The sequence below is a fragment of the Schistocerca serialis genome, chromosome 4 (genome assembly GCF_023864345.2).
Source record: "Schistocerca serialis cubense isolate TAMUIC-IGC-003099 chromosome 4, iqSchSeri2.2, whole genome shotgun sequence".
NCBI classification, from domain to species: Eukaryota; Metazoa; Arthropoda; class Insecta; order Orthoptera; family Acrididae; genus Schistocerca; species Schistocerca serialis.
In genome coordinates this window covers 149,007,025-149,031,884 of record NC_064641.1, presented here as the reverse complement: position 1 = coordinate 149,031,884, position 24,860 = coordinate 149,007,025, and the positions used below count along the sequence as shown (strand labels likewise).

The 24,860-nt window shown below is 42.8% G+C and overlaps 1 protein-coding gene across 1 annotated transcript in view; it reads left to right on the top strand.

Moving 5' to 3' along the window:
* Positions 1-24,860, top strand: part of LOC126473757 (serine/threonine-protein phosphatase rdgC) — a 1,849,640-nt gene that overhangs the window by 1,655,191 nt on the left and 169,589 nt on the right. The window contains exon 13 of the mRNA XM_050101014.1: positions 24,567-24,822. Within this exon, the coding sequence (XP_049956971.1) occupies positions 24,567-24,822 (256 nt within the window). The remainder of the gene's footprint in view (positions 1-24,566; positions 24,823-24,860) is intronic.

Sequence of the window (24,860 nt, the reverse complement as noted above, 5' to 3'; positions counted from 1 at the left end):
CAGAACTACACTTGGATTTTCCTTTTAGCGCATTGTTTATAAAACAACAGACTGGATCTTCAGCTCTACAATGGAGTGTGTGCTCTTGTGAAACCTCCTGACAGGATAAAACTTTTGACAGATTTAACATGAACCGGCAGCTCTGCCTTTCACCGGCGATAGCCTCACCGACGTGACTCACGCCTTTCGGTCACATACCTCTCCTGCTCTTTCAACTACACAGAAATTCTAATGTACGTCTTCCCAGCCTTGAGGATTGCTCGTAGAATAACTGTGAAATTTGAAAGGTAGGAGAGAGATACTGTCAAGATTAAAGCCACGAAAACGGCTTCGGCATCGTGGCTCACTTGTTCATCTATAGTCCTAAATGGCTAACTTAGGGCACACTAGCAGCTGTAACTTTCCTATGTAGCAGCTTTCAGCGACAAAGAAATTCGCTTTTCAATATTTCACACAGTTATTGATGAGCTTAAAAAAATGAAAACGTAATCATAATCTACTGTCCAGCAAGGCCTTTCTTAGGAAAGCTCAAGACGAACTGGTCTGGCCGTAAATGCATTTGTCCGTTATACATTACTCAAAATAAAAATGTTGTCGCTTTTGCGGGTGGCTGTAATTGACTCCAGTAGCGAAGCATAAGTTTGAAACTAGACTCAAAGATGCCTACAAGCTTCCCCTGTAATGGCGCTAAAGCGTGGCGCCCTGCGACGTGACCCTCAGGCTCGAAGACTATTCAAAGAACAAGATTTCGAAACATGCGAGAAAAAAGGCCACAGATCAGAAGTTCAAGCGAGACGTAAGGTTGGTTAATGATGTCACATTGTCACCAAATTTCACCAAAATTCTGCCCAACGCCATCGTGTGGACATTGTAAGGTTCGTGTCTGGTCAACAACACTGTGTAAGCTGTAAATAACTTTGGTTTAATGTCGCCGCAAACTTATTACAGAAATAAACGCATTTACTCACTTTACAATGTGACAATGTGAAACGAAGAAATCTCGTCCTCAGAAAGTGAAATAATCCGAAACACAACAATGGTAAATTTGAACTAGAGGTTTCTTTACAAAATTATTCTTATGATTATGTCATGATGTTGGCCAGTACTACGATAAATCATCTGACTCCGGTTCAAAGTTCGGTACTACTTATGATGATAATCAAGTCTGCAGAGGATGGTTAGTTTTGTGAAAATTTGAGCAAAAGATTACTCAAGGTCGCTTGAGTTTACAGTGGGCGCAAGGTGGTGAACCAACAAGTTTACGCCTCTGCGCGTGGTATTTACCTTAGCTGCGGTGAGATGTCGTCTGCATGGCTGCTCTCACCTACTGAGATTCCTATAAAATATACTTAAGCCTTTGCTGATTTTTTTAGCAGAAATTCTCCCCATGTTTTTCGTCATGAACCCATCCCTAGTCTTGGAATATGGTGATTTGAACGCAAATGGCTGGAGCAGCGTGCATATTAAAATGCCCCCTCAGTCCTCGCAAGGACAATTAACTAACTGGCTGGTTGATTTCTTCACAGTGGGAGCTCAATCATGCTACAGCTAATATGTAGCAGAATGTCAGTTGCAGTGAATGCAGTGTTCGCACGAATTTCTCCTCTGCGCTGCACAGAGCGTTATGCACTCCATTCTGCACTTGACGCCAGTTCAGAGAAGAGTCCCCGTAAATTTCGCTCTCGTCTTCCTCGTAGCCAAACTCTCTCACTGCCTGGATTCTTTAGTTCTCCACGTCATGGCTTTTTTCGACCAATAGGAGCGTTCCTCTTATTTTGTGAATACTCTCTCTACCAATCGGAAGGGCCCAACTATTGAACTGCGTCAAAATCACGGCACTTGACTCTTTCCTAGTTCGTTTCCGCCAATCGGACGTTTCGAGTCCGCTCACTTGTGTAGCATTCGCCGTTAACGTCATCAACTGCGTCACTGGTTTTATTTGTATCCATTCGGAATTCCGAAACGCAGTTTTCTAAAGCTTCTTGCTGTCCTAATTCTGGTGACCCATTACTCGCTCTGCTGTATGCGTCACCTGTTCGGTCACTGACTCCTGCCACGGGTCCGCCCCCCCCCCCCCCCCCCCCCGCCTTTCTGTAGCGCCTATCGGGGTGCAGCCTCTGCGTCTGCCCACAATGGCTTCCACACAAAACGTTTCCTCTCTCTGCTTGTTTCACCCTCTGCTCATTGAGATGCATTACATAGGAGTGGTGTGTTAATACCATCGATTGAGTGTCAACCCTTTTGCATTACATACTTATAGGCAGATCTCCTCATTACCGCCAAAGTAAGTTAGGTGTCATATTCAGCTTTCCATTACGATGTGTAAAACTCTTACGTAAGGTGCGAAATTGACCTTCATTTATTCTGCCACCCTACAACGTGTCACGCCATTGTAAGGTCGTCACACCTACGCTCTCCCACATTTAACCCATTCTTTTGGCGCCTCTGCAATTGAGCTCAAAACCACGACACCGAGTGTCAGAATCACGTAAATTTCTTACGGGTGGCCGAAGAAAACGTTTCACACACCTCCGCGCAGAATCGACGTGAAGAGCCCTCAGTAGTTAACATAAATGGTGTAATGAAACCACCCTATTCCTTGGGGTTTTGATTCTCCCTCACTTCGAGGTCGAAAACGTGAGTTCGCAGTGGTGTGATCAACAGTTTGATGTTCTTGAGAACCTTCAACACTGCTGACGCCATCGGGACCATCCAGATGTAGTCTAAGGACATCATGAAGCTATGACTCCACTGAACTTGATCTGCCCCCTCCGGTGTCTAACGTGAAAGCAATCTTTCGCTTTGGTATGGCGTGTGGAATCACAAGAGATCATTCGAAAGTGGTCGATGAAATTAGAATGTGGTAAATATCAGCAAAGGGTATTTGTGAGTTTTTAGCCATCCTCTTTGGCGCCCTCCTGTGGTATGATCACAAAATGGTGGAGTATTGACATGTGCATGAATAAAACAGCAAAGGGTCCCACTGAGAACTATTAGTTCGGCAACAGCCTCAGTGAAACATACACACCTTTCTTGAGCACATTAAAAACGTACTTCTCAGTGGCTTCAATGCCCATTCTGCAGACTGGTGCCTGCGATGGCGTTTCCTGTTCTCTGGCGGCAGAGGTGCTGAAAGACACCAGTCAGCAGAATAGGTCTTGCAGCCTCTGAGAGGCACATTTTTAACGTGCTCGAGAAAGGTGTGTGGGTTGCACTGACGCTGTTGCCGAACTAAGGGTTCTTAGAGGGACGCTTTGTCGTTGTTGCATCCTTCCATGATCAGGCCACAGGAGGGCATGAAATAAGAGGAATAATAATCCTCTGCTCCTTCGGATCACTTTCAAGTTTCGTCGAATGGTTTAGAATGGTCCACAGTAATTCCATGCTGTATATCATAGCAAAAGACTGCTATTGCTCTACACACCAAAGGGCTCAGATCACTTTCAATGGCCGGCCGCGGTGGCCGAGCGGTTCTAGGCGCTTCAGTCGGGAGCCATGTGACTGCTACGGTCGCAGGTTCGAATCCTGCCTCGGGCATGGATGTGTGTGACGTCCTTAGGTTAGTTAGGTTTAAGTAGTTCTAGGGGACTGATTACCTCAGATGTAAAGTCTCATAGTGCTCAGAGCCATTTCACTTTCAATGGAGTTGTAGCCCCATAATATCCTTGGATTAGATCTGAATCCTCCAGATAATGCCAGCGGTGTCAAACGTTGCCAATAACGTTGTACTGTTGCACATCGCACTGCGAACTGTCGTTTTCGACCTCGAAATGTGTGACAATCAACATCCCAAGCGAAGAGGTGGTTTCATTGGCGGACATTATGCTACTTTCTTGCGACTTTTTGTGTCGATTCTATGTCTGAAACGTTTTACTCGTTCATCTATAAGAAAATTGCGTAATTCTAATGCTGGATGTCGCGGTTCTGACCCCCATAGCAGAGGTGTCAGAGAAGGAGTGAAAAATGGGTAAGAGGAGGTATGACGACATTACAGTCGTGTGTCAAGTTCACAATGGCGTTGGACAGAACTACGGTGGAATTCGGTGTCAGTTTGACGTCATTAACCCATTTTACAGCTCACAGAAATTTCTGAGCTGTGACTTTTTTTTCTTTTGTATGTTTAGAAACCTTGCAGTTTGAAGTGTTGCCTAGCCCAAGGATCATCTCGTAAGGTGTCATGGGTTGCACAATTACAGAGGAAGGTTGCAGGCACCTTTCAGGCAAATTTGTACACTGGTCTCGCACTCGGGAGGACGACGGTTCAAACCCTCGCCCTGCCACACTGATGTAGGTTTTCCGTGATTAGCCTAAATCGCTTCGGGGAAATGCCTGGATGGTTCCTTTGAAAGGGTTCGGCCGACCTCATTCCCCATCCTTCCCTAATCCATTGGGACAGATGACCTCGGAGTTTGGCCCCTCCCCCAAAATTGATCAACCAACCCATCAGCCAAATTTCAAACTTATGCTTTGCAATGGGAGACAATTACAGGCTTTCGCGGAAAAAAAATACTTCCAGCGTTTTATTTGGGTAGTGTATTTGTATTTTTGGACTACTACTTGATTACATTTCACAATTATATGCACAGCTTCCTGGCTACGCGTGGACAAGCGCAGAGATTTCCATACACTGCCCATTATCTACTGAATTGAAATGAAAACTGTTCCCCATATTTTTCCTCGATCTAAACGCTGTTGTCTGAACAATACGGCAGAAATAACTGCTACCAACAGAGCAAAATAGATGGTGCAGTCACCTTAAAGTTCGTTTTTCCCAGAACTTCCTATATCAGAAAACACTTGTTTTGTACACCTATATATTCTTCTTATGTATGACAGTATCATCATTGTTATCATTGTAACTACCTTTATTGTTACTGGTATTACTATTAATGGCAGCAAATGCAGCAATATAAGTGCTGGTAGTATTAACTTTATTAGTTCACAGAAAGTATTACTTACTCACAGTGCCATTTCAGACACTCAAATTATTTTAATAGTACTTGTAATATTAAAACTGTTATTTTTGACGTAACTTTAATGTAAATAGAAAGGTACTGTGTGTGTGAAACCCTGCTTTAATGTAACAGAGAATCTGATGGTCCTAATCAGATCAGGTTAAACTAATAAATCGCTCATTTGCGACAAAAGTGTCATAACTCAAAATCTGTGATTCTTCGGCAGAGCCTTCTCAAGGATTTGAAGTCTCTTGGTTTTGGTAGACAGAAATTTTGAAATTTTTCTATAGCACAAGCTGACAGAAGGAAGTTTCCAAAATATAATAGTATACAATAATGGCTCAATAAGGGCCATGTATTACCCATGAATTCTTTCTATTGCCCTCAGTCTGATTTATGACACTCTTGCTACAAATTCCTAACGGAAGTTATGTTTGGTCACCAGGCTAAATTGGTTTATTTCAAGTTGTGACTATAATAAAACAGAAAAATTATAATTATCTTTATGAAATTCCTTAAATTATTTGAAAAGTGAAATAATAAAAAAAACTCTTTTGATGTGTCTCTCCAGAAAAGTATTTTACACACTTAAAAAATGTTAATTCTACTTTCCCACATATAACATTCTTTTAGACTTATGTCTCTTTGCTATCAGTTTACAAACTATTATAAAATGTTCATGAAAATTCGGGATCGAATTTTGCGTACCGAATCAATCAGATCACCTTTCATCCTCTCGGGCATTCCTTTCATTGCAGTGAATGACCTCTTCTTCCTTTTGATGAGAGTAGCTTCCTGGAAATTAGCACCTGAATTAGACAGCTGGTCGACAATGGAACAGTGTGAATCCTTCACAACTTCTAGGACATTTATTTTAGAATTTTTTATAGCTCCCATGTTAATTGGACCTATGTCCTTCTGCAACTGCTTCATACAATAGAAATCATCATAGTACATCTCATTTACGTGAAATGGTTCTCGGGACACTCGCTTACCGTTCTAATCGCGGAAATGTACGTTTCACTTGTGTACACGGGGACCCTGTTCCACAAATGTTTTACATCCCACTCCATCAGGGAATGGGCAGAATCACCTTTGCTTTGTATGTGCCCAGTGACGAGCTATTTGTGCGTAATACTTCTTGCATTTAGCAACTGTACTGCGCGGAGATACGCGGCTATCATAAATTTATTTACTTGTTTCCCGGCGCAGTTGTCAAAACAAAATATGAAGGACTTTTCATTGTCTCTGTCGGCTTACTCTATGAAGTATCGAAGTACCCAGGCTGTCAGTTCTTTCACACCTGTATGTCCGTTGCTTTAGTCCCGAAAGTAACAAATGGTTCAAATGGGACCTAACTTCTCACGTCATCAGTCCCCTAGAACTTAGAACTACTTAAACCTAACTAACCTAAGGACATCACACACATCCATGCCCGAGGCAGGATTCGAACCTGCGACCGTAGCGGTCGCGCGGTTCCAGACTGTAGCGCCTAAAACCGCTCGGCCACTCGGGCCGGCCCCGAAAGCAACACGCACAGGAATTATATTGCGAGTTCTAGACCGTAAATTTTAGTACACTTAATTTTGATTTATAGTACAATAGTGATACGTCCCTTGCAAATCATAAACTGCAACAGCTGTACCTTCCGACACCGTTTCTTTATCAACTCACTTTTCAGTAAGAGATAATCCTTTTCCACCCAAGTGTTCAACGTACTTTCTTCCAGGTATCCCTGGAAGACAATGCATTCTCGGCAATGTTACATGGAGTGCAAAGACCTTATTGGTCCTTTTTGCGCATGAAAAATGAAATGTAAAATTCAGTAGTAAATAAATGGTATAACAATGGATAATTCCCATATTCAGTATTATGAACTCGGCATTGTGTCACGTAATCTTTATGAATTTTTGAAATGGTCTTACCCCATCAATGAAATGCTTGGATGTGTTTGCTCTTGTGTAGTTCCTTCCAGTTTCCGGAATAGACCAATAAAGTGTCCGATTCCTTCTTTTACACTTTCGTCGAGCTTTGGCTGTTTGTCACGCTACCCCGCTTTATGTTCTTCTTTGCGGATACTGATAATCTTGTTCTGTTTCTCCAGTACTGTACGTATAGGACGACCGTTTATGTCTATTGTATCATGAAGAATAGTTTACAAATCTGGAGAGGTTTGTTATTTACATGAGAAAAATGCGATATAATTTATTGACTGAGGTCTCGTGCCCCCAACTCACACATACCGATATGGGGGTTTGATTTCTTCATACTGTTTTTTATGAAATCTCTCTGCTTTTCAGTGTTCCCCAGTGCCCACCACCCCGAAAACATTTTCCACCTTTCTTCTTCACTGAATATCGTCGAACATTTTAGTCTACATCTACCTGAACACACCAGTTTAATTTTTCTTTCTTCCCTTATTCGCTAATCCCTCTGTTCGCATTTCGTGTTCCTTCACAGAATCTCTAACGTCTTTCAGAATATTCGCGCACCACTTTTCTACATTACGTTTCCGTTTCGCACCTAGATTTAGTCTACTCGTTAATATAATTTTCCTTCCTGTCATAGTGGAAGCACGTTTAATGAAAGGCAGTGCGCTATATGTAAAAGTACCTCCACTCTCCAAAACTACACTAACGTAAACGGTATTGACACGAGGACGTTCGTGTCGCTCGCTTACATCAGTGTCTGACACACTGTTCTCCTGTGGTATGTACTTCGTATTACCAACTATATTGTCGCAGACCACAGATGAGGACTGAGAGATACTGTAGCTACTGCACAAGGATGAAAAACTGGTTGATGAAAACGTTACTGATTCGGTTATGGCACCAGTGGACGCTGCCAGAGGTTTTTTATTCGCAGAAAATAAACTTTCTTTGTGTTCATCACGAATACGCCCTCCTCCCTCCCCCCACCCCCCTCACCTGGTATCACGCCGTTGTTTGGTGGGTTCATGTTTGGCTACCACGGGACCCCATCCTTTGCAGCACCTTTCCCTTCCGTGCTGCATATCTGTCCTCTTGCTATTCCTTTTCCCCTCTCTTGGGGAACATGTCTGGGGTATTGTTGGGAATGTGTAACGCATTTTCAGTAGCTGTTATGAGAACAGTCTCATCACTGATTTCCGTTCCTTTTTTCCTTTCTTCTTCACCTTCACCTCTCCTTCCTCCGCTTCGGCGGAGGCTCCTCTTTTTCTTCTTCCTACCTGTATCTTCCTGAAGACCTGCCCACGCGTCTGACACGGATCAGGTGACTGGGTAAGATGTAATTCCCAGTCTCGGATCGACAGATAGGGCTCGCACGTACACCCTGGTAGAGGTCAGGACCAGGGAAGGGTGATAGTCTAAGCTGCTACCTTGCCAAACTGTCGACTAGTCCCTCTGTCAAGTGTTATGGAGGTGTGACCTGGGGTGCGAACAATCACCTAAAGTGGGTTGGGTAAGCCCTCTTCTAAGGGGTGGCGTGGCGGGGTTGTGGGGGAGGAAGCAGTTGGAAGGAGCGTGACATCGGAGACGCTGTCAATCATGGGGGATTTTGTCGTAATGAGCCAATCATCATCTTCGCAGTCCATGTCTACCAAAAGTAAACGGAATAAAGCTCCCGATTCAAAGACTCTCCCGGCTGCTTCACGGTTCCTTGTGGTTTTACGGACTGAAGACAGTCAATTCTTTGACACGATAAATCCATTTCTTATTCAGAAAGATGTTGATGCAAACGCCAGTCGTGTGAAATCCTGCTCTCGTTTACGCAATGGTACTTTGCTTTTGGAGACTACTTCTGTCTCTCAAGCACAAAAACTGCTTGCCGCTTCGCTACTCCACGGCTATCCTGTTCGTGTCGAGACCGACAGAACTCTGAATAACTCTGAATTCTTCCCGTGGTGTTATTTACACTGCCGGAGTGGCTGAGCGGTTCTAGGCGCTACAGTCTGGAACCGGGCGACCGCTACGGTCGCAGGTTCGAATCCTGCCTCGGGCATGGATGTGTGTGATGTCCTTAGGTTAATTAGGTTTAAGTAGTTCTAAGTTCTAGGGGACTGATGACCACAGCAGTTAAGTCCCATAGTGCTCAGAGCCATTTTTGATTGTCCACCTCCTTCTTCGTGCTGCATCAACTGCAATAGCGGCCATGCCGCCTCCTATCGAGACTGTCCTGTGTATCTCGATGAGCGGGCTGTTCAGGATATCCGGGTGAATTTTTTAATTTATTGGTTCTTTACTAGTAACGCAATTCGAAGCGTATATTGCAGACAGAATCCACGTAGACCGCTGGACGTACCGTCAAATTATATCACTGTACGACACTTAGTTCGGTAGGTTCGGCATTTTTTACGTGGGAGTAAGATTCTTTAAAGAATCGGGGCTAGGGTTTACTGGTAATTAATAAATGTGTAGCTTAGTTAGTAAGAGTATTTCCTGCAACAGATCAGAGTTTGAATTCGTCTCCCTGTCTGGCAGAAACTTTTAATCTGTCAGCGAGATTCATAAAACAAGTTGACGTAAACAGCATATAACAGGACTAAAGCTCTGCGATGTAATAGTGCTACCGTTCACCCTAACCGTGAGAGAGACGAGGTCTTTTCAAGTTTTAATATCCTCGGTGGCAGTTCCCCATTTCGCAAAACGGGCTCAGTCTGGAAAATGGCGAATATGCGTCAGCCAGTATTAAGAGGATTTATTTATATGGCACCATAACTCTCTCAGCCTTAAAGCTTCCACAGCCGGCCTTTTTCGTCACATTTAAAATGTTGTTTGCACGCTATTACTGTCATTATGACAGCAGATAAGCTTCTGACGTCAGGGTATTACAACTGACAATCTTTATGTCTTTGTGCACTGCTTCCAGAGTAGCTCGGAATTATAAAGGTATTTAGCACTCTCGTGAACTGGCTGACGTTTATAATAAGGTCCTTAACAGGTTGACTTACTGTGCATACGATCCCAGTACAGGCGCTTCTACGCCTCTTACGATGAAGATATCCGAAATCACGTTGTCCTCAAAAGTAATGTTTTCGAAACATTTAAATTATAGTACCCAGCTAGGTCTAGCAGCAGAGACTATATTGAATCTCTGATGATTGAAGCGGCACAGACTTTAGTTAGTTATTTATAGTTAATCCTAGACCACCGGCCATTTGTATAGCCATTCGAACACCTATCTTACAGCAGCTACGTTAAACTATATTAAGCAAGGATTAAAGGCCAACCGCATATGGCGCTCAGGCAAATTATACGAATCGATTAATTGCTTTCAAAAAAGATGTTAATTAATTCTCAGCTAATGGCAAAATTTGTATATGCGTCGATCGGATTTTATGCGCAAAAACATGCAAAAAACACGTTTCTCTGGGAGGTTTTTGAGGTGCGTCAGTTACATACATTAAACATGTACGAACCGGTTCTAACTTTGCGCTAGGGTAGGTAAATGGATAAAATTAAAACGAATTTACTTTGTTCAGCAGTCGTTATTCTTTGCCAAGATACGATGGTTTAAAAACACTTAAATGTAGCACATAAAATTCGTTCTTACGTGAACTGAAAACGTAGAAACAGTTTAAAGTGAACCAAATAAATAAAAAAATGCATTTTTACCGTAAAATTGAAAACTAGATTTTAAAAAACCAGCTTCAGTCGGATTTTACGTGAAAAAAATCACCTTATTGGGACATTTTTTTTACGCGTCTCGCTTCTGAAATGGTTAAAATGGCTCTGAGCACTATGGGACTTAACATCTGGGGTCATCAGCCCCCTAGAATTTAGAACAACTTAAACCTAACTAACCTAACGACATCGCACACATCCATGCCCGAGGCAGGATTCGAACCTGCAACCGTAGCGGTCGCTCGGTTCCAGACTAAAGCGCCTAGAATCGCTCGACCACACTGGCCGGCGCGCCGCTTCTGTCAAACTTTTGCGAATCGATTGTAATGTTGTAAGGAAGTAGACAAATACATGTAATTAATGGTCGTCCTATAGTATTGTGATAGCGTTATCCGTTGCCACGATATGAGCAACATGGCTCGAAAGAGAATAAGAATAACCTTCACTGGATCAGTCGTCACCCAGTTCAACGAAAATTTACATCGGTTGCCAAGTTATGGCGGTCTAATGTCAAAATTATGGTTGAATTGAAGTCGAGAACCAGAATTACAAATGCTTGAAAACTCTTCTGCCATTGCAGTAAAAAGGCGAATAACTTCTAGGCAGAGTAGTGGTGTAAAAGAAGCGAACCAGCTTTTCGTCTTACCTGGCAGGTTCAGAGACCTTTAAATGACGTCAAATAGTCTCTTCTCTCTCTCTCTCCAGCTCAGTATTAGCTTTCTTACTTGTAGAGTGTTGAGGTGTTGACACACTTGCATCTGCGTCTTGCAATTTATAGGTTAAAGTTCCTAATCCTGTGCCTACAATCTGGAAGCTTCACCAGCCACAGTAAATAATATATAATATTGTATGGCTGAAGAACATACACGTAACAGCTAAAAAAAATTTTCTGGGGAGGGGTGGCATAAAATTTCTAGGAATGAATTTGTTTCCGGGGGAAGATGCTAAAACAATTCTCTTATTTCTGTGTAGTGACGGGGTTAATTTTTTCCCCGAGGGGATCAAATCTCGCCCAAAACCCAACCACCACTGCACGTATGGTGAGGGGTGTAGGAACAATTAGATACAAATGTATGTTCTTCTAGAGAGTTAGACAATGGAATGCATATCTGAGAGTGGAGGTGAATCTATCATAGGAAGTATCCCAGAGTGGGAACCTAATTGGATTGCTATCGAAGCACAGTCAAATGTGACATATCGGAATTTCGCGGCAGTAGCTAGATGTTTTAACTGAAATGACGAGACGAAACATTCATTTTTTCCTTCCCAGGACTCCATCCCGGCACCTATCGCTGTTATATTCTAGAGAAAACGAACGTTAAATATGGGTTTGTTGCACCAGCAGTGACATGTGAGCATGTTTGAACTGAAATAATATGATGAAGAGTTCAGCGCTCACTGGGAATAGAGCCCCACACATATCGTTGTTGACTACACACAAAGAGACGTCAGCTACCGAATTTTTCTCCACCAGCTGCTGAGAATAGCATCTTGAACTTACAGTCATCTCGCAAATAGTTCTGTGTCTCACTGGGAGTTAAAAACGTCAGATATCGTTAGTGTTGACAACGAATGAAAATACATTAAAAATCAAAATTATTATCCACCACAACAGATAGGTGTTCTCATGATAGAGCTTGATAATACATAATTGAATCTTTAGTGCCGGGCCAGGATTCGATCCCATTCACGCGTAATATGTGAAGGTCTTGAGGAATCTGCAGTTTTGAACAAACAACAAATTGTAGCCGAGCTGTATTGCCACGAAGGGATCAAATTCCGCGTTAAGGGCGGTCTGAGTTGCATTCTCAGTTCAGAACCAATTTTATCGACATACAGAAGCTCAAATAAAAGATGGAATAAGTGTCCTGTGACCATACATAGTGTTTGTGTCGTCACTTGAAATAAATAACTACTATAAGAAAGGTTACTGGTGATAGAGTTTCTACATGTCGCCACTCCAGAATTTATTGTGGTTCAATCTACCGTCTACTTGGTAAAGAAGGAATATCATCTTTAATGTGAATTTTCAGACCACGCAGCCGATATATCTCCTTCACTTGGTGTAGCCAGGAGAGAATGGAATCTGTCTCTCCCTATCTAAAATCATTGACAGAGGTGGGAATCGAACCCAGACCATAGGTATAACAACCTACCATCCGTCCAACAGACCACGAAATCCTCTTCTCTGGGAGTCATTTTTCTATTGTAACGCAGTTGCGCCACACTGGATGAGAATTCTGACACACAGGCTCCCTGTAGTAATTTGCAGCATGTTCAGTAAATTCATTTACTTGGTTGACCGAATCACCATGAACTAGCTGCCTCGGCTACCCAGTGCATACATTCGACTATTTTGGAATCACAGAAATAAAATCACGTAACTGCCACCTACACACAACTGCCAACAGTGTAGGATGCAGAAGTTTAAATGGGAAGTGTTCCTTTCCACTTGAGCTATTCTATTGCGCTATCTGTAATTAGAAAACGTCGTTCAGTCCAAAAGAAAAGCTGTAACTGTTTGTCTCTCAGAAGTCAAGACCTGGCCATATGCATAATCTCACAGTGCTGTGGAATCCAAAAGTTCTCGAGGAATAGTTGCTGAGCTCTGGAGCTGTTGTAGCTACGTGTCAGCTTGTAGCATAGATAAGACGTCGCGAGTTCGAATAGATTCAGTGCTATATTTTTTAAAACGCAATTCTGCTCTCTGCTGAAGGTATCAATCTAATGGAACTTTGAACATAATTCCCTTCACTTCTCAACCCAAAGTAGTCGCATGTGGAAAAAGGACTAACTACTGTGACATTTTGTTCTATTCAGGTTTAATAGACAGCAGGCAGCAGATGCATCTCGAAGATGTGCAGGGAGAGCGCATCGTGCCATAATATGTCAGAAAAGTATTTTCTACATTAGCCGTCGTGTGGTAGTGAAATTTTATTCTTCTTCAACCTTTGTTTGACAGCTTTAACTCAGAACAAGTTTTCTACATGCATGTAATCAATAAACTGCATGTGCATTGTCAGACTGTCATAGGTAACATCAGAGAATTCGCGTATATCGTTGATGATTAATTTCTCTCTCATGTTTACTATTGTTTTAACAACACTAAAGGAAACCTTACGAAAATTGTGCACTGTATTATAAGGAATGAAATAAAACTAACCATGATAACCTTACGACGAAATTATCTGTGCACAAGCATGCCTCTATCGACACGAATTAGTAAAATACTACTCACTTAGATTTTGATTGGGTCTGTTTTTAATTGGTATGCTGTGTCATACTCAAGAGGTATGCAAATGTGGCATTTCATAAATATAGTTACGTATTCCTAGAAACCCAAAATTTGCTTGTCAGCAGCGGAGAGAGGCGTTACCTGTTGTGCAGCATTGTAAGTTTTTCAACATTGCACTATGAGCTGAAAGCATTTTCTTGCGATTTCCTTATTGATGTTTGATCTGACTGCTTGTAGCTCTTTCACAGAAGGGATAAAAACGTTACAGTCATTGAGACTGGAACAGCGAACCGTAACAGACGCTTTTTCGCAGGGCACCACGTTACCACAGAGCTGGCGAGGAGGTGTGGGTCTTAGTTTCCTATTACGACGGCAATAGTGCCTAGAACTCGCAAACCGCTATTTAAAGGTCGAGATTAGTTGCGATTTCCACCTGCAACGACTTTCCTGGGCTGAAAACCGCAAATTTTCAATCTTTTGTTACCCTTCAAGCGATAATAACTCAGATTATTCAATGGAAATGACAGGTAAAATCAAGTGAACTTTGAGGCTTAATTCCGTGCACACCAGGAAGTAACTCGTCGATCACAGAGTTGCCAAACACACGTTGCCATGTTGCCAAATCTCAGTTACAGTACCAGCAGGAAGAAGACGAACCGATGTGATCCTACAGCAGTCTGGGAAGTGACCATAGATGGTGTCTCCAAGTCGCGGCTGCAACGGCCTGGAATACGTGATGCGTCTGATTCGCTTTCTGTATCTAGGTTTAGGGACTGGAGCGTAGTTACTAATAATACCCAGAACTGACTGCAAACTGAGCATCATAAATCAGTAACTCTCATTGTTATTTTTATATTTCTTTCGTAAGTGTATTCAAAACTAAGAAAGTCATTCACAGGCGTTTTCGTGCCTCGCCGATAGTCGAGCACAACATACAAATAAAAATAAAAAAGAATGTGTGTGTGTGTGTGTGTGTGTGTGTGTGTGTGTGAGAGAGAGAGAGAGAGAGAGAGAGAGAGAGAGAAAAATAAAAACTGTTGTAAAGAAAATGAATCATGGTATTTAAAGAAGTCTTTCATTAAAATGACACGTTCCACATCATTACGAAATGTCGTATTCATGATCTATGGAACAAGAGTTAATCTAATGTAATCTAATCTAATCTAATCACATCATATTGATAATTAGCCATGAAGAGTCATGAATTACCGAAATTTTTGCCAATACCAGTAACCAAATCTAAACTTGAAAATAAAAGACGACAATTTTTGTAATAAACCGTGACTCCTATCAAGACCCTTTCGTCCCTGTTATCTAACCACGAAAGATGTCTGATATACCTCCATTCTGAAGTAACAAAGTGTGCATGCATTTAAAGATGAAGTGCATGATGTGAAGTTCTGTGACGGAGATACGAACCCAACACGTAATCCGATTGTTAACTAAGAAAAATCAAATGTTACGTATCGGTTTTTCTTACGAGCCGCTAGGTGTCTGAATCTAAAATAAGGGTACAAACTTTTGTGCCTAAGCGACAATCGAACTGCACACCTACCGTGCATCCACGAATATAGCTTAAGTATCAGTTGCTTGCTCATGAACAGTAAGATGTGTGCGTGTTTGACCAGAGGATTTCGTGGTCTGTTGGACGGATGGTAGGTTGTTATACCTATGGTCTGGGTTCGATTCCCACTTCTGTTAGTGATTTTAAATAGGGAGAGACAGATTCCATTCTCTCCTGGCTACACCAAGTGAAGGAGATATAATGGCTGCGTGGTCTGAAAATTCCCCACGAGGGGGGAAGGCACAGTGGTCTGCTTCAGGAATTCCAAGCAATAAAACACAAAAAAACAATCCAGGAAGAGTTCGAACAGCTACTTTCACGCAGAGACATGCATTTGGAATCTGTTCATCGTTACGGGGTCAAACAAGAGGGTAACATTACTGAAACAATGATCGGGCTACTTAGTATTTAACAGAGCCTACAGATTTCAAGGAGGAAACGTATGAAGACGCAGACTTCCTCTTTATCAATATGTGCGGCATATCTTACGTGTCAAATGAAATGAATGCCATGAGGAATAGAATATTTGTTGACTGCGTCTCTTCTTGCTTCCATCCTTACCAACATATTTCTTCATTCTCGTGGTAATCATGACATTCTATGTGTATGCTGCAAAAGATTGCAAGTGGACAAATTCGACATTGAGGTGCAAAGCGTTTTGTATCTTACATTATATTCAATTCGAATAAGCTTCCGTTTGTATTTTTAGATGATTATGAACGTTACGGAAAATTATCTCACATGCTTTATGTTGAATGAGAAACATTGAATGATCCGTTTTGCTTTCCCTACGTTGAAATGATATAATGCCGGCGTCAACAGCCTTATTCCACGCCGGAAGCTGAAACTTGTATCATTCTGGATTAATGATAATTGAATGTCCCAAATGTATAAATAGCCCACAAGGCGACGTCAGAAACCATCAGGGGAGAACGCCGCATAAAAACCAAACGTGCGCGCGCGTCTCCACTCTGAAGAACCGTATCAGAGAATCACGGCAAGCATTTCGCTGAAGAGCGGCCTCGTCAGAGAGCCGAGAAATGGTAACGTCGTAGCAAGTATTTGTCAACACACTGATAGTGCATTTACTTCCGGGTGTAGGTCGGCGTTACCTCGCTAAATTCACTTGACATTCGTTTTCCACATCGAAGACTCGTACGATATAATCCACTGCAATATGACACAATTAGAAAGTATATTTAATTTCTGGACTCCAAGAACGGCGTTCTTCACATAAGTAACACCTGTTTGTGTGTGCATTCGGGAGGATGACGGTGCAATCCCGCGCCCGGCCATCCTGATTTAAGTTTTCAATGATTTCCCTAAATCGCTTCAGGCAAATGCCGGGATGGTTCCTTAGGAAGGGCACGGACGATTTCCGTTCCCATCCTTCCCTAATCCGAGCTTGTGCTCCGTCTCTAATGACATCGTTGTCGACGGGACGTTAAAACAGTAATCTCCTCCTCCTCTGTTTGTGTGTTTAAGGTTACGTTTTGAGGCTCAGGCAACATCGCAGTGACTATAGTCCACCTCTGGCCGCCAGTGTGTCGTTACCTCAGAGGTTGCCTTGTGCGTTGCAGTGCTTGTACTATAAGACATAGCAGTTCGAATCACGGTAGAAGCCGCTGACTACAACCTTTTATTTTCCATTTTAATTAATGGAGTTGCAAACTGCTAGTAAAAATTCCTTATGCGAAATCTGAAGAATGCCTTTAAACATCAACCTTCGTCCGATTTCGACTTAGTAAATTAAGTTAATATCATGGATTTCTGCTTTGCAAATTCCAAGGTGCTTCACTGTAAAATAGGTCCTGAAAAGATTCAAACCGACTGTCAACGATATAAATTTGAGCTTTGTTCGTCATATAGGTCTAACATGTCAGAAGGTTGTTTATGAAGTGCACATGTTCATTAATATAGTTCCCCATTAATATAGTTCCCTTTTTGCAATAGCATTTAACTGTAGACGTTTTCTAACACCGACGTTAGCAATTCCTTTCCGTTCTCTGAAACCTTCAAAACGACAAATTTTTCTGGTTTAAATCTGATGACCTTAACTATCACTTCCGATCAACAATAAATACTTCATGAACCCATACATGGAACTCCAAATGTGCAGTGTTCCTGCGCTGCTACAGAGCATGCATTGCAAGGTATTCACACAGTTTATCGCATAGAGTTACCATAAGGAATGAAACAAGAACTGTAATACACTTTACACCACAGACGCTCACTCTGGCTTGACGAATACATCCAAACATTGATCGAAAGTTGCACAAATAATTGAGTTTGAATCATCGAATGTAGTGAGGTGGTTTAATTTTGTCCCAGTCTATAAAATTAATTTCGGGCCATACTCAGCTCTTGCCGATTAATGTAATATAATACCCGCCTACTAATCAGGGCGTCTGTCTCCGTTGCTTTTGAGCGTGAATGGAAATTGTAGAAATTTTCTGTGGAGCAACATTTAATAATAAAGCGTTTTAAATCATCAAAAGCGATGAGCGGTAGCAGGCGCTTTCGATAAAGGACGGGGGAGTGCAGCGCCGCTGCTGTCGCCACGGCCGCTGCCAGTAGCCAGCAAATGGATCCCGGAGCTTTGCCGCATACGGCGTCCAGAGGAGGACAGTCTGCAGGAAATCTGCTGCAAAATCGTTACTGGATAAAATTTTGATATCGGTGTGTCACAAAGCGAAATAGATTGAATCTGCGCTTCCATTACATTCACGTCTTCAGCATTCAGACAGAAGAGGGTATAAAAATATTTTATGCCAGCTGCTCTCGATCCACTGATATTATGAACAGAAACAACGCACGCTACCGCTAGACCACAGGCGTAATCAGCCTAGGGTTTCTCTATCATGGGACAAGTTTTCCTCCAGGAAGTGCCGCAGTCTACAGAGTTGCCAGATTGTGCAGATAACCGGACTTAGAGAATTAGCGAGTTGGCCAGTTTTTTTGTCCCATGTCGCGATCGGCGCGGACTTAGCCTCTGAAGCGGCCGGCCGCCGGTCGAGTTTTATGTCAAAGAGTGTACATCTACGTCTTACTCGGCAAGCAACCTAATGGTGTGTAGTGGGGGTACTTCTGATACCACTTACTGACAACGCCCCCCCCCCCCCCCACCCCCTTCTCTAATCTGCTCCACTCGCGAATGGCGCGTGGTAAGAATGATTGTCGGTAAGCCTTTGTATTAGCCCTAATTTCACGGATTTTTTCGTCCTAGTTTTTATGCGAGATGTATGTAGGAAGATATAATATGTTGTCCGACACTCAACGAAAAGCGTTCTCTCGAAATTTCAGTAGTAAACCTTTCCGTAATGCCTGCCTAGTAACGTCTGCCTACGGAGTTTGTTGCGCACGCTGGTAACACTCTCGTGTCGACTAAATCATCCCGTGACGAATCGTGACCTCTTCATTGCATCTTCTCTATCTCTTCTACCAGCTCTACTGGTAAGGATACCATATTGATGAACAACATTCAAGAAAAGGTCGAAAAAGCACTTCCTTCGCGCATGAGTTACATTTCCTCAAGACTCTTCGTATGAATCTGAGTTTGGCATCTGCTTTGCCTACTGACTGTTTTATGTTGTCATGACACTTAAGATCGCTTTGTATAGTTACTCCCAGATATTCTACGGTAGACACTATTTCCAGCAGTTTCTCAACAGTAGTTCAAAATGGTTCAAATGGTTCTGAGCACTATGGGACTTAACATCTGAGGTCATCAGTCCCATAGAACTTGGAACTACTTAAACCTAACTAACCTAAGGATATCACACACATCCTTGCCCGAGGCAGAATTAGAACCTGCGACCGTAGCGCGGTTCCAGACTGAAGCGCATAAAACCGCTCTGCCACAACGGCCGGTTTCAACAGTAGTTCAGTTGTACAGAAGTGGCTTTCTTTCCTATGTATGTGAAATGTGTTACATTTATTTACGTTCTTGGTCAACTGCCAGAGGCTTCATCATCGAACAATCTTCTGCAGGTCATTCTGCAAATCTTCTACTCTCTTCTGGAGTTGCTAATTCGTTACAGACTACCGCGTCACCTGCGAATAGTCTTAAACAGCATGCGACGCTTCCTACTAGATCATTTATGTACATTGTAAACAATCGCTCCTGTCACACTTCTTTCGGGTACTCCGGAAATTACCTTTGCGTCTTTCGATTTTGTTCCGTTAAGAGTGACGTGTTGAGTTGCCATCTGCAAGGAAGTCTTGTATACAGTCGCATATCTGGTCCAATACTCGGTACGTCCGTATGTTTTTTCACTAAATGGCAGTGTGGGAGGGTATCAAATGCCTTCCTGAACTCAAGGAACACGGCATCAACCTTAGCGCCGTTGTCCACAGCGCTATGGAGGAACAAAGCGATATGAATTTCGCAATATCTCTGTTTGCGGAATCCGTGTTGATTTTTATAGAGGAGATTTTCGTTCTCCAAAAGCGTCACAATACAAGAGCATAAAACATGTTCCATAACTGTATAACAGATTGACGTCAGTGATGTATGCCTATAATTATATGCATTTGTCTACGATCCTTTTGGAAACGGAAATGACCTGCGCTTTTTTCCAGTCGCTAGGTGCCCTTTGTTGCTCCAACGATGTATCATAAACTACTGCTAGAAGGTGAGCAAGCTCTTTGGCATAAGCTTTGTAGAACCTTATAGGCATCTCAACTCATTCTGATGCCTATTCACTTAGTGAGTGATTGAAGGTGTTTGTCTGTTCCGCAGTCAGTTATCTCAATATCTGCTATTTCGAAGGTCGTACGCTACGGCATTACGCTCTTCCTCGGTGAAACAATTTGAGAAGACGGAATTTAGTATTTCTGCCTTCTCTCGGTCATTTTCCGGTGCCGTTAGGGTCACTAACTGACTGAATAGATGATTTAGAACCACTTACTTATTTTTCATAAGAGCTAAACCTCTTAGGGTTTTTACTCAGATCCGTTGACAAAGTTGTATTTTCGAGGTCATTGGACGCTTTTCTCGTTTACCTATTTACGCTCATTTTCTCTTCATTCAGCTTTTGTTCCCAGGTAGGTCTTCACTTCAATTGAAGGGAGCAGTTTGCAAACACGGTTATTAAACCGCGGTGGGTTTGTCCCATTCATTAAGACCTTGCTCGAAAAGTGTATCTCTTAGCGATATTGAACGATGCTTTTGAATATTTCCGTTTCTGCTCCACGTCTTCGTCTTCATCACTGAATATTTGATGCTACCTACTATGATAATCTGAAATTTGCACCGTGTCACTCTGGATAATCAAAAACATATTCCTACCTCTCTTAAGATTCCTTGTAAAATCCTTAGTTGTTATCACAGGCTTATGATCACTGATACCTTCCTCTACGTTAAATGATTCGATAAGTTCAGGTCTGTTAATTGCTAGGAGGTCTAAGAAGTTACCTTCAGGAGTTGGTTCTCTAACTATCTGCTAAAGTAATTTTCGGAAAAACATTCAGAATAATGTCCCACGAATCCCTGTCTCTGACACCACCTTTGATAGCATGGCTCTCCCAGTCTATACCTGGCAAGGTGAAGTCACGCCCTGTTACAAAAACATGATCAGAAAAACTACAAATGATGTCCTTCAAGTTCTCTATGAAACGTTCTACCACTGCAGTTCGTGACCCGGGCGGTCTATAAAAGTACCCGATTACCACATTTGACCGACCACTGATGCTTAACTTCACCCACATTAGTTCACATTCAGTATTCGTGATAACATAGGTAGGAGTCATCGAGTTCCTTACTGCGATAAATACGATTCCACCATAGGCCACTAACCTATACTTACGATAAACAATACAATCTGAAATTTTAATTTTTGTGAATGCCGACCAGATGTTGGTTGGCAAAAGTGAGAAACTCGCCCGAAGCCATTGCTCACTGAGCGTCTTATGTGATCTGTTTACGAAATAAATACTGAGCTATGAAGATACGTTTCATTTATCAATACTTATGTAGCCAATAGTTACAAAAATGTGACAGTGTAAGTAAACTGCGGTACCAGAGACCTGCAGTCGACAGCAGCCATTAAGGTCATCACATCACATGATTTTGATGACGCTAAAAAGTTGGATTTGCGGTGGTTCCGCGTAAGTAACACCAAGTGCCAGAAAACAAATATCGGCGACACCCATCCATGATATAAAATCGGATGTACCTACGTCACTTCTCCTCATAAACTAATGGACTGATTTCAACCAAACATGGTACACATAATAAATATAAGTTTATTCAACGACAGTACAATATTCACACATACCACTGAATATACTTGCAAAATAAAAAATATATATATTGACGAGATATACTGTGTGTTTCCGTAAGAGCGTCCAAAATTTAACAGAACATAGAGGAAGCTAAAGTGAACAATCTGAGATCGTGAACCTTGGGTCGGAGAAGCCAGGTTAAGGAGATAATAGGAATAAAATCACATTTCTGTGTACTTTTTATTTAAATTAGTTAACTGCAAATACCATCATTGACGCAATGAACGTACCATTTTTACCGCATCTTACAAAATGGGCTGAAACTGACGGCCATCTACCTCAATTCATGCATGACATCGGCGAACATGATTCTGACACACCCTGACAAATATCCCTGGCGTGTTTCGCATCACATAACAGGCAGCTACAATTCTGGCAGCTAAATACATCTTATGCACTGGGATCTCATACACAAATGACTTTAGATATCCCCATAGGAAATAATCAAGGGGATTCAGGTCAGGTGACCTCTCTGACCATGGAATAGGACATCCCCTTCCAATCCAACAATCAGGAAATACTGTACCGGTACTGAAACGTATTGTACTGTACGTCTCTGAACAGCACTGAGTAATGAACGGAGCTGTCATTGATTCATAGCACATTCTCGGTCGCGTTCTCGCTTACCAAGCACAGGTCGCGGGTTCGATTCTCGGCGGGGTCAGGGATTTTCACCTGCCTCGAGATGACTGGGTATTTGTGTTGTACCTTGTCAAGATTGGACTGAGAAATGGTTGGGAATTTGTACGGGCGCTGATAACCGCGCAGTTGAGCGCCCCACAATCCAAACATCATCATCATCATCATCATCACCATAGCACGTTCTGTCATGGGACACTGTAAATACGATACAACAGAGACACCTTATGGATAAGCAAAAGTAAACAAAACCTGCATCATTACTTCCTGGTAATCAGACTCGCTTTACACAGTACGTGTAAATTGGTATGCATATTAGTTGTAAATACGGTGGAAAATAGTAATGCTAGACAAAGTGGTAGACAAGTTTCTTCCATATCTCCTTAAGCTGACTTCTCCGACCCCAGGTTCCCTATCTGAAATTGATCAGAGGAGCATTCTCTTTGTTCTGTTGCATTTTTGGACACACCTAGGGAAAAATCTTGTATGTACAAATATATGTGACAAATATATGTGAAATACAGGGTGTTACAAAAAGGTACGGCCAAACTTTCAGGAAACATTCCTCACACACAAAGAAAGAAAATATGTTATGTGGACATGTGTCCGGAAACGCTTACTTTCCATGTTAGAGCTCATTTTATTACTTCTCTTCAAATCACATTAATCATGGATTGGAAATACACAGCAACAGAACGTACCAGCGTGACTTCAAACACTTTGTTACAGGAAATGTTCAAAATGTCCTCCGTTAGCGAGGATACATGCATCCACCCTCCGTCGCATGGGATCCCTGATACGCTGATGCAGCCCTGGAGAATGGCGTATTGTATCACAGCCGTCCACAATACGAGCACGAAGAGTCTCTACATTTGGCTCAAATGGTTCAAATGGCTCTGAGAACTATGGGACTTAACATCGATGGTCATCAGACCCCTAGAACTTAATACTACGTAAACCTAACTAACCTAAGGACATCACACAACACCCAGTCATCACGAGGCAGAGAAAATCCCTGGCCCCGCCGGAAATCGAACCCGGGAAGCCGGGCGTGGGAAGCGAGAACGCTACCTACATTTGGTACCGGGGTTGCGTAGACAAGAGCTTCCAAATGCCCCCATAAATGAAAGTCAAGTGGGTTGAGGTCAGGAGAGCGCGGAGGCCATGGAATTGGTCCGCCTCTACCAGTCCATCGGTCACCGAATCTGTTGTTGAGAAGCGTACGAACACTTCGACTGAAATGTGCAGGACCTCCATCATGCATTAACCACATGTTGTGTTGTCCTTGTAAAGGCACATCTTCTAGCAGCACAGGTAGAGTATCCCGTATGGAATCATGGTAACGTGCTCCATTGAGCGTAAGTGGAAGAACATAGTGTCGAAACTAAAATGAGCTCTAACATGGAAATTAAGCGTTTCCGGACACATGTCCACATATCATCTTTTCTCTATTTGTGTGTGAGGAATGTTTCCTGAAAGTTTGGCCGTACCTTTTTGTAACACCCTGTATACGTAACATTTGAGATCTACGGAAAGTTACGGGAAAAACGCTCTTCCTAAACCGTTGTATCAACCAAAGTTGCTACTAATAGTACTTACTGTCTGGAAAGAAGTACTGTGGAGGTAAGAACCAGCAGCCTGCTATTGTGATGGGGTTGATAGCATTGTGATTATAACAGTAATTGGGGAAGTGGAGACAGACAGGAGGGGGGGAGGGGGGAAAAGGACGAGATCTACTCAGACGGTGGGGGGTGGGGGAGCAGGAGGTGGATAAAGGGGGGGGGAGAAGGAGGAAATGGACAGAGAAATGGATGAAGAGAAACATTAGATGATATGAGCAGAGATTGGGGGGAGGAGGAGAACAGAGAGAGAGAGGGTTAAGAAATAGACAGAAGGAGCGGATAAAGAGATGGATAGAGAGAGGATGGAAGAAGAGATTGGCTAGGGATGGGGTTGTAGATATAGGAGGGAAGAAGAGGGAAGAGGAATTGGAATTAGAGGTAGGTAGTAGGTGGTGGACAGAAAAAGGGGGAGGAGCAGATGGACAAGAAAACGGAAAGGAGGAGATGGACAGAGGGGAAGGGGTTAGGAGGAGATGGACAGACCGGAAGGGAAGAGATGGACTAACAGAAGGCTTAAATAAATGCAAACTTTGGGCGACGCCAGGTACTGAGCTAGTCCGTTATACATCGAATAACGGACTGATCCAGCAATTCTGTACGACTCTGTCATTCAGTCTTCACCACCATTTGGCTAATGCTGTACGTATGCTTCGCCGTGCGCAGGTGATCACCATCTTCTCGGCGTCCAACTACTACGAGCTGGGCTCGAACAAGGGCGCCTACCTGAAGCTGGTGGGCAGCGAGCTGTCGCAGCACTTCGTGCAGTTCACGACGGCCACGTCGCGCGCCAAGCGGCTCACCTTCCGGCAGCGCGTCGGACTCGTCGAGAGCTCCGCCATCCGGGAGCTCAGCACGCAGATACTGGCCTGCCGGGACTCGCTGCTCGCAGAGTTCCGAACGCACGACCCCGGCGACACAGGTGAGCTGCAGGTCCCATATCGGTGACGTCGTTCACCT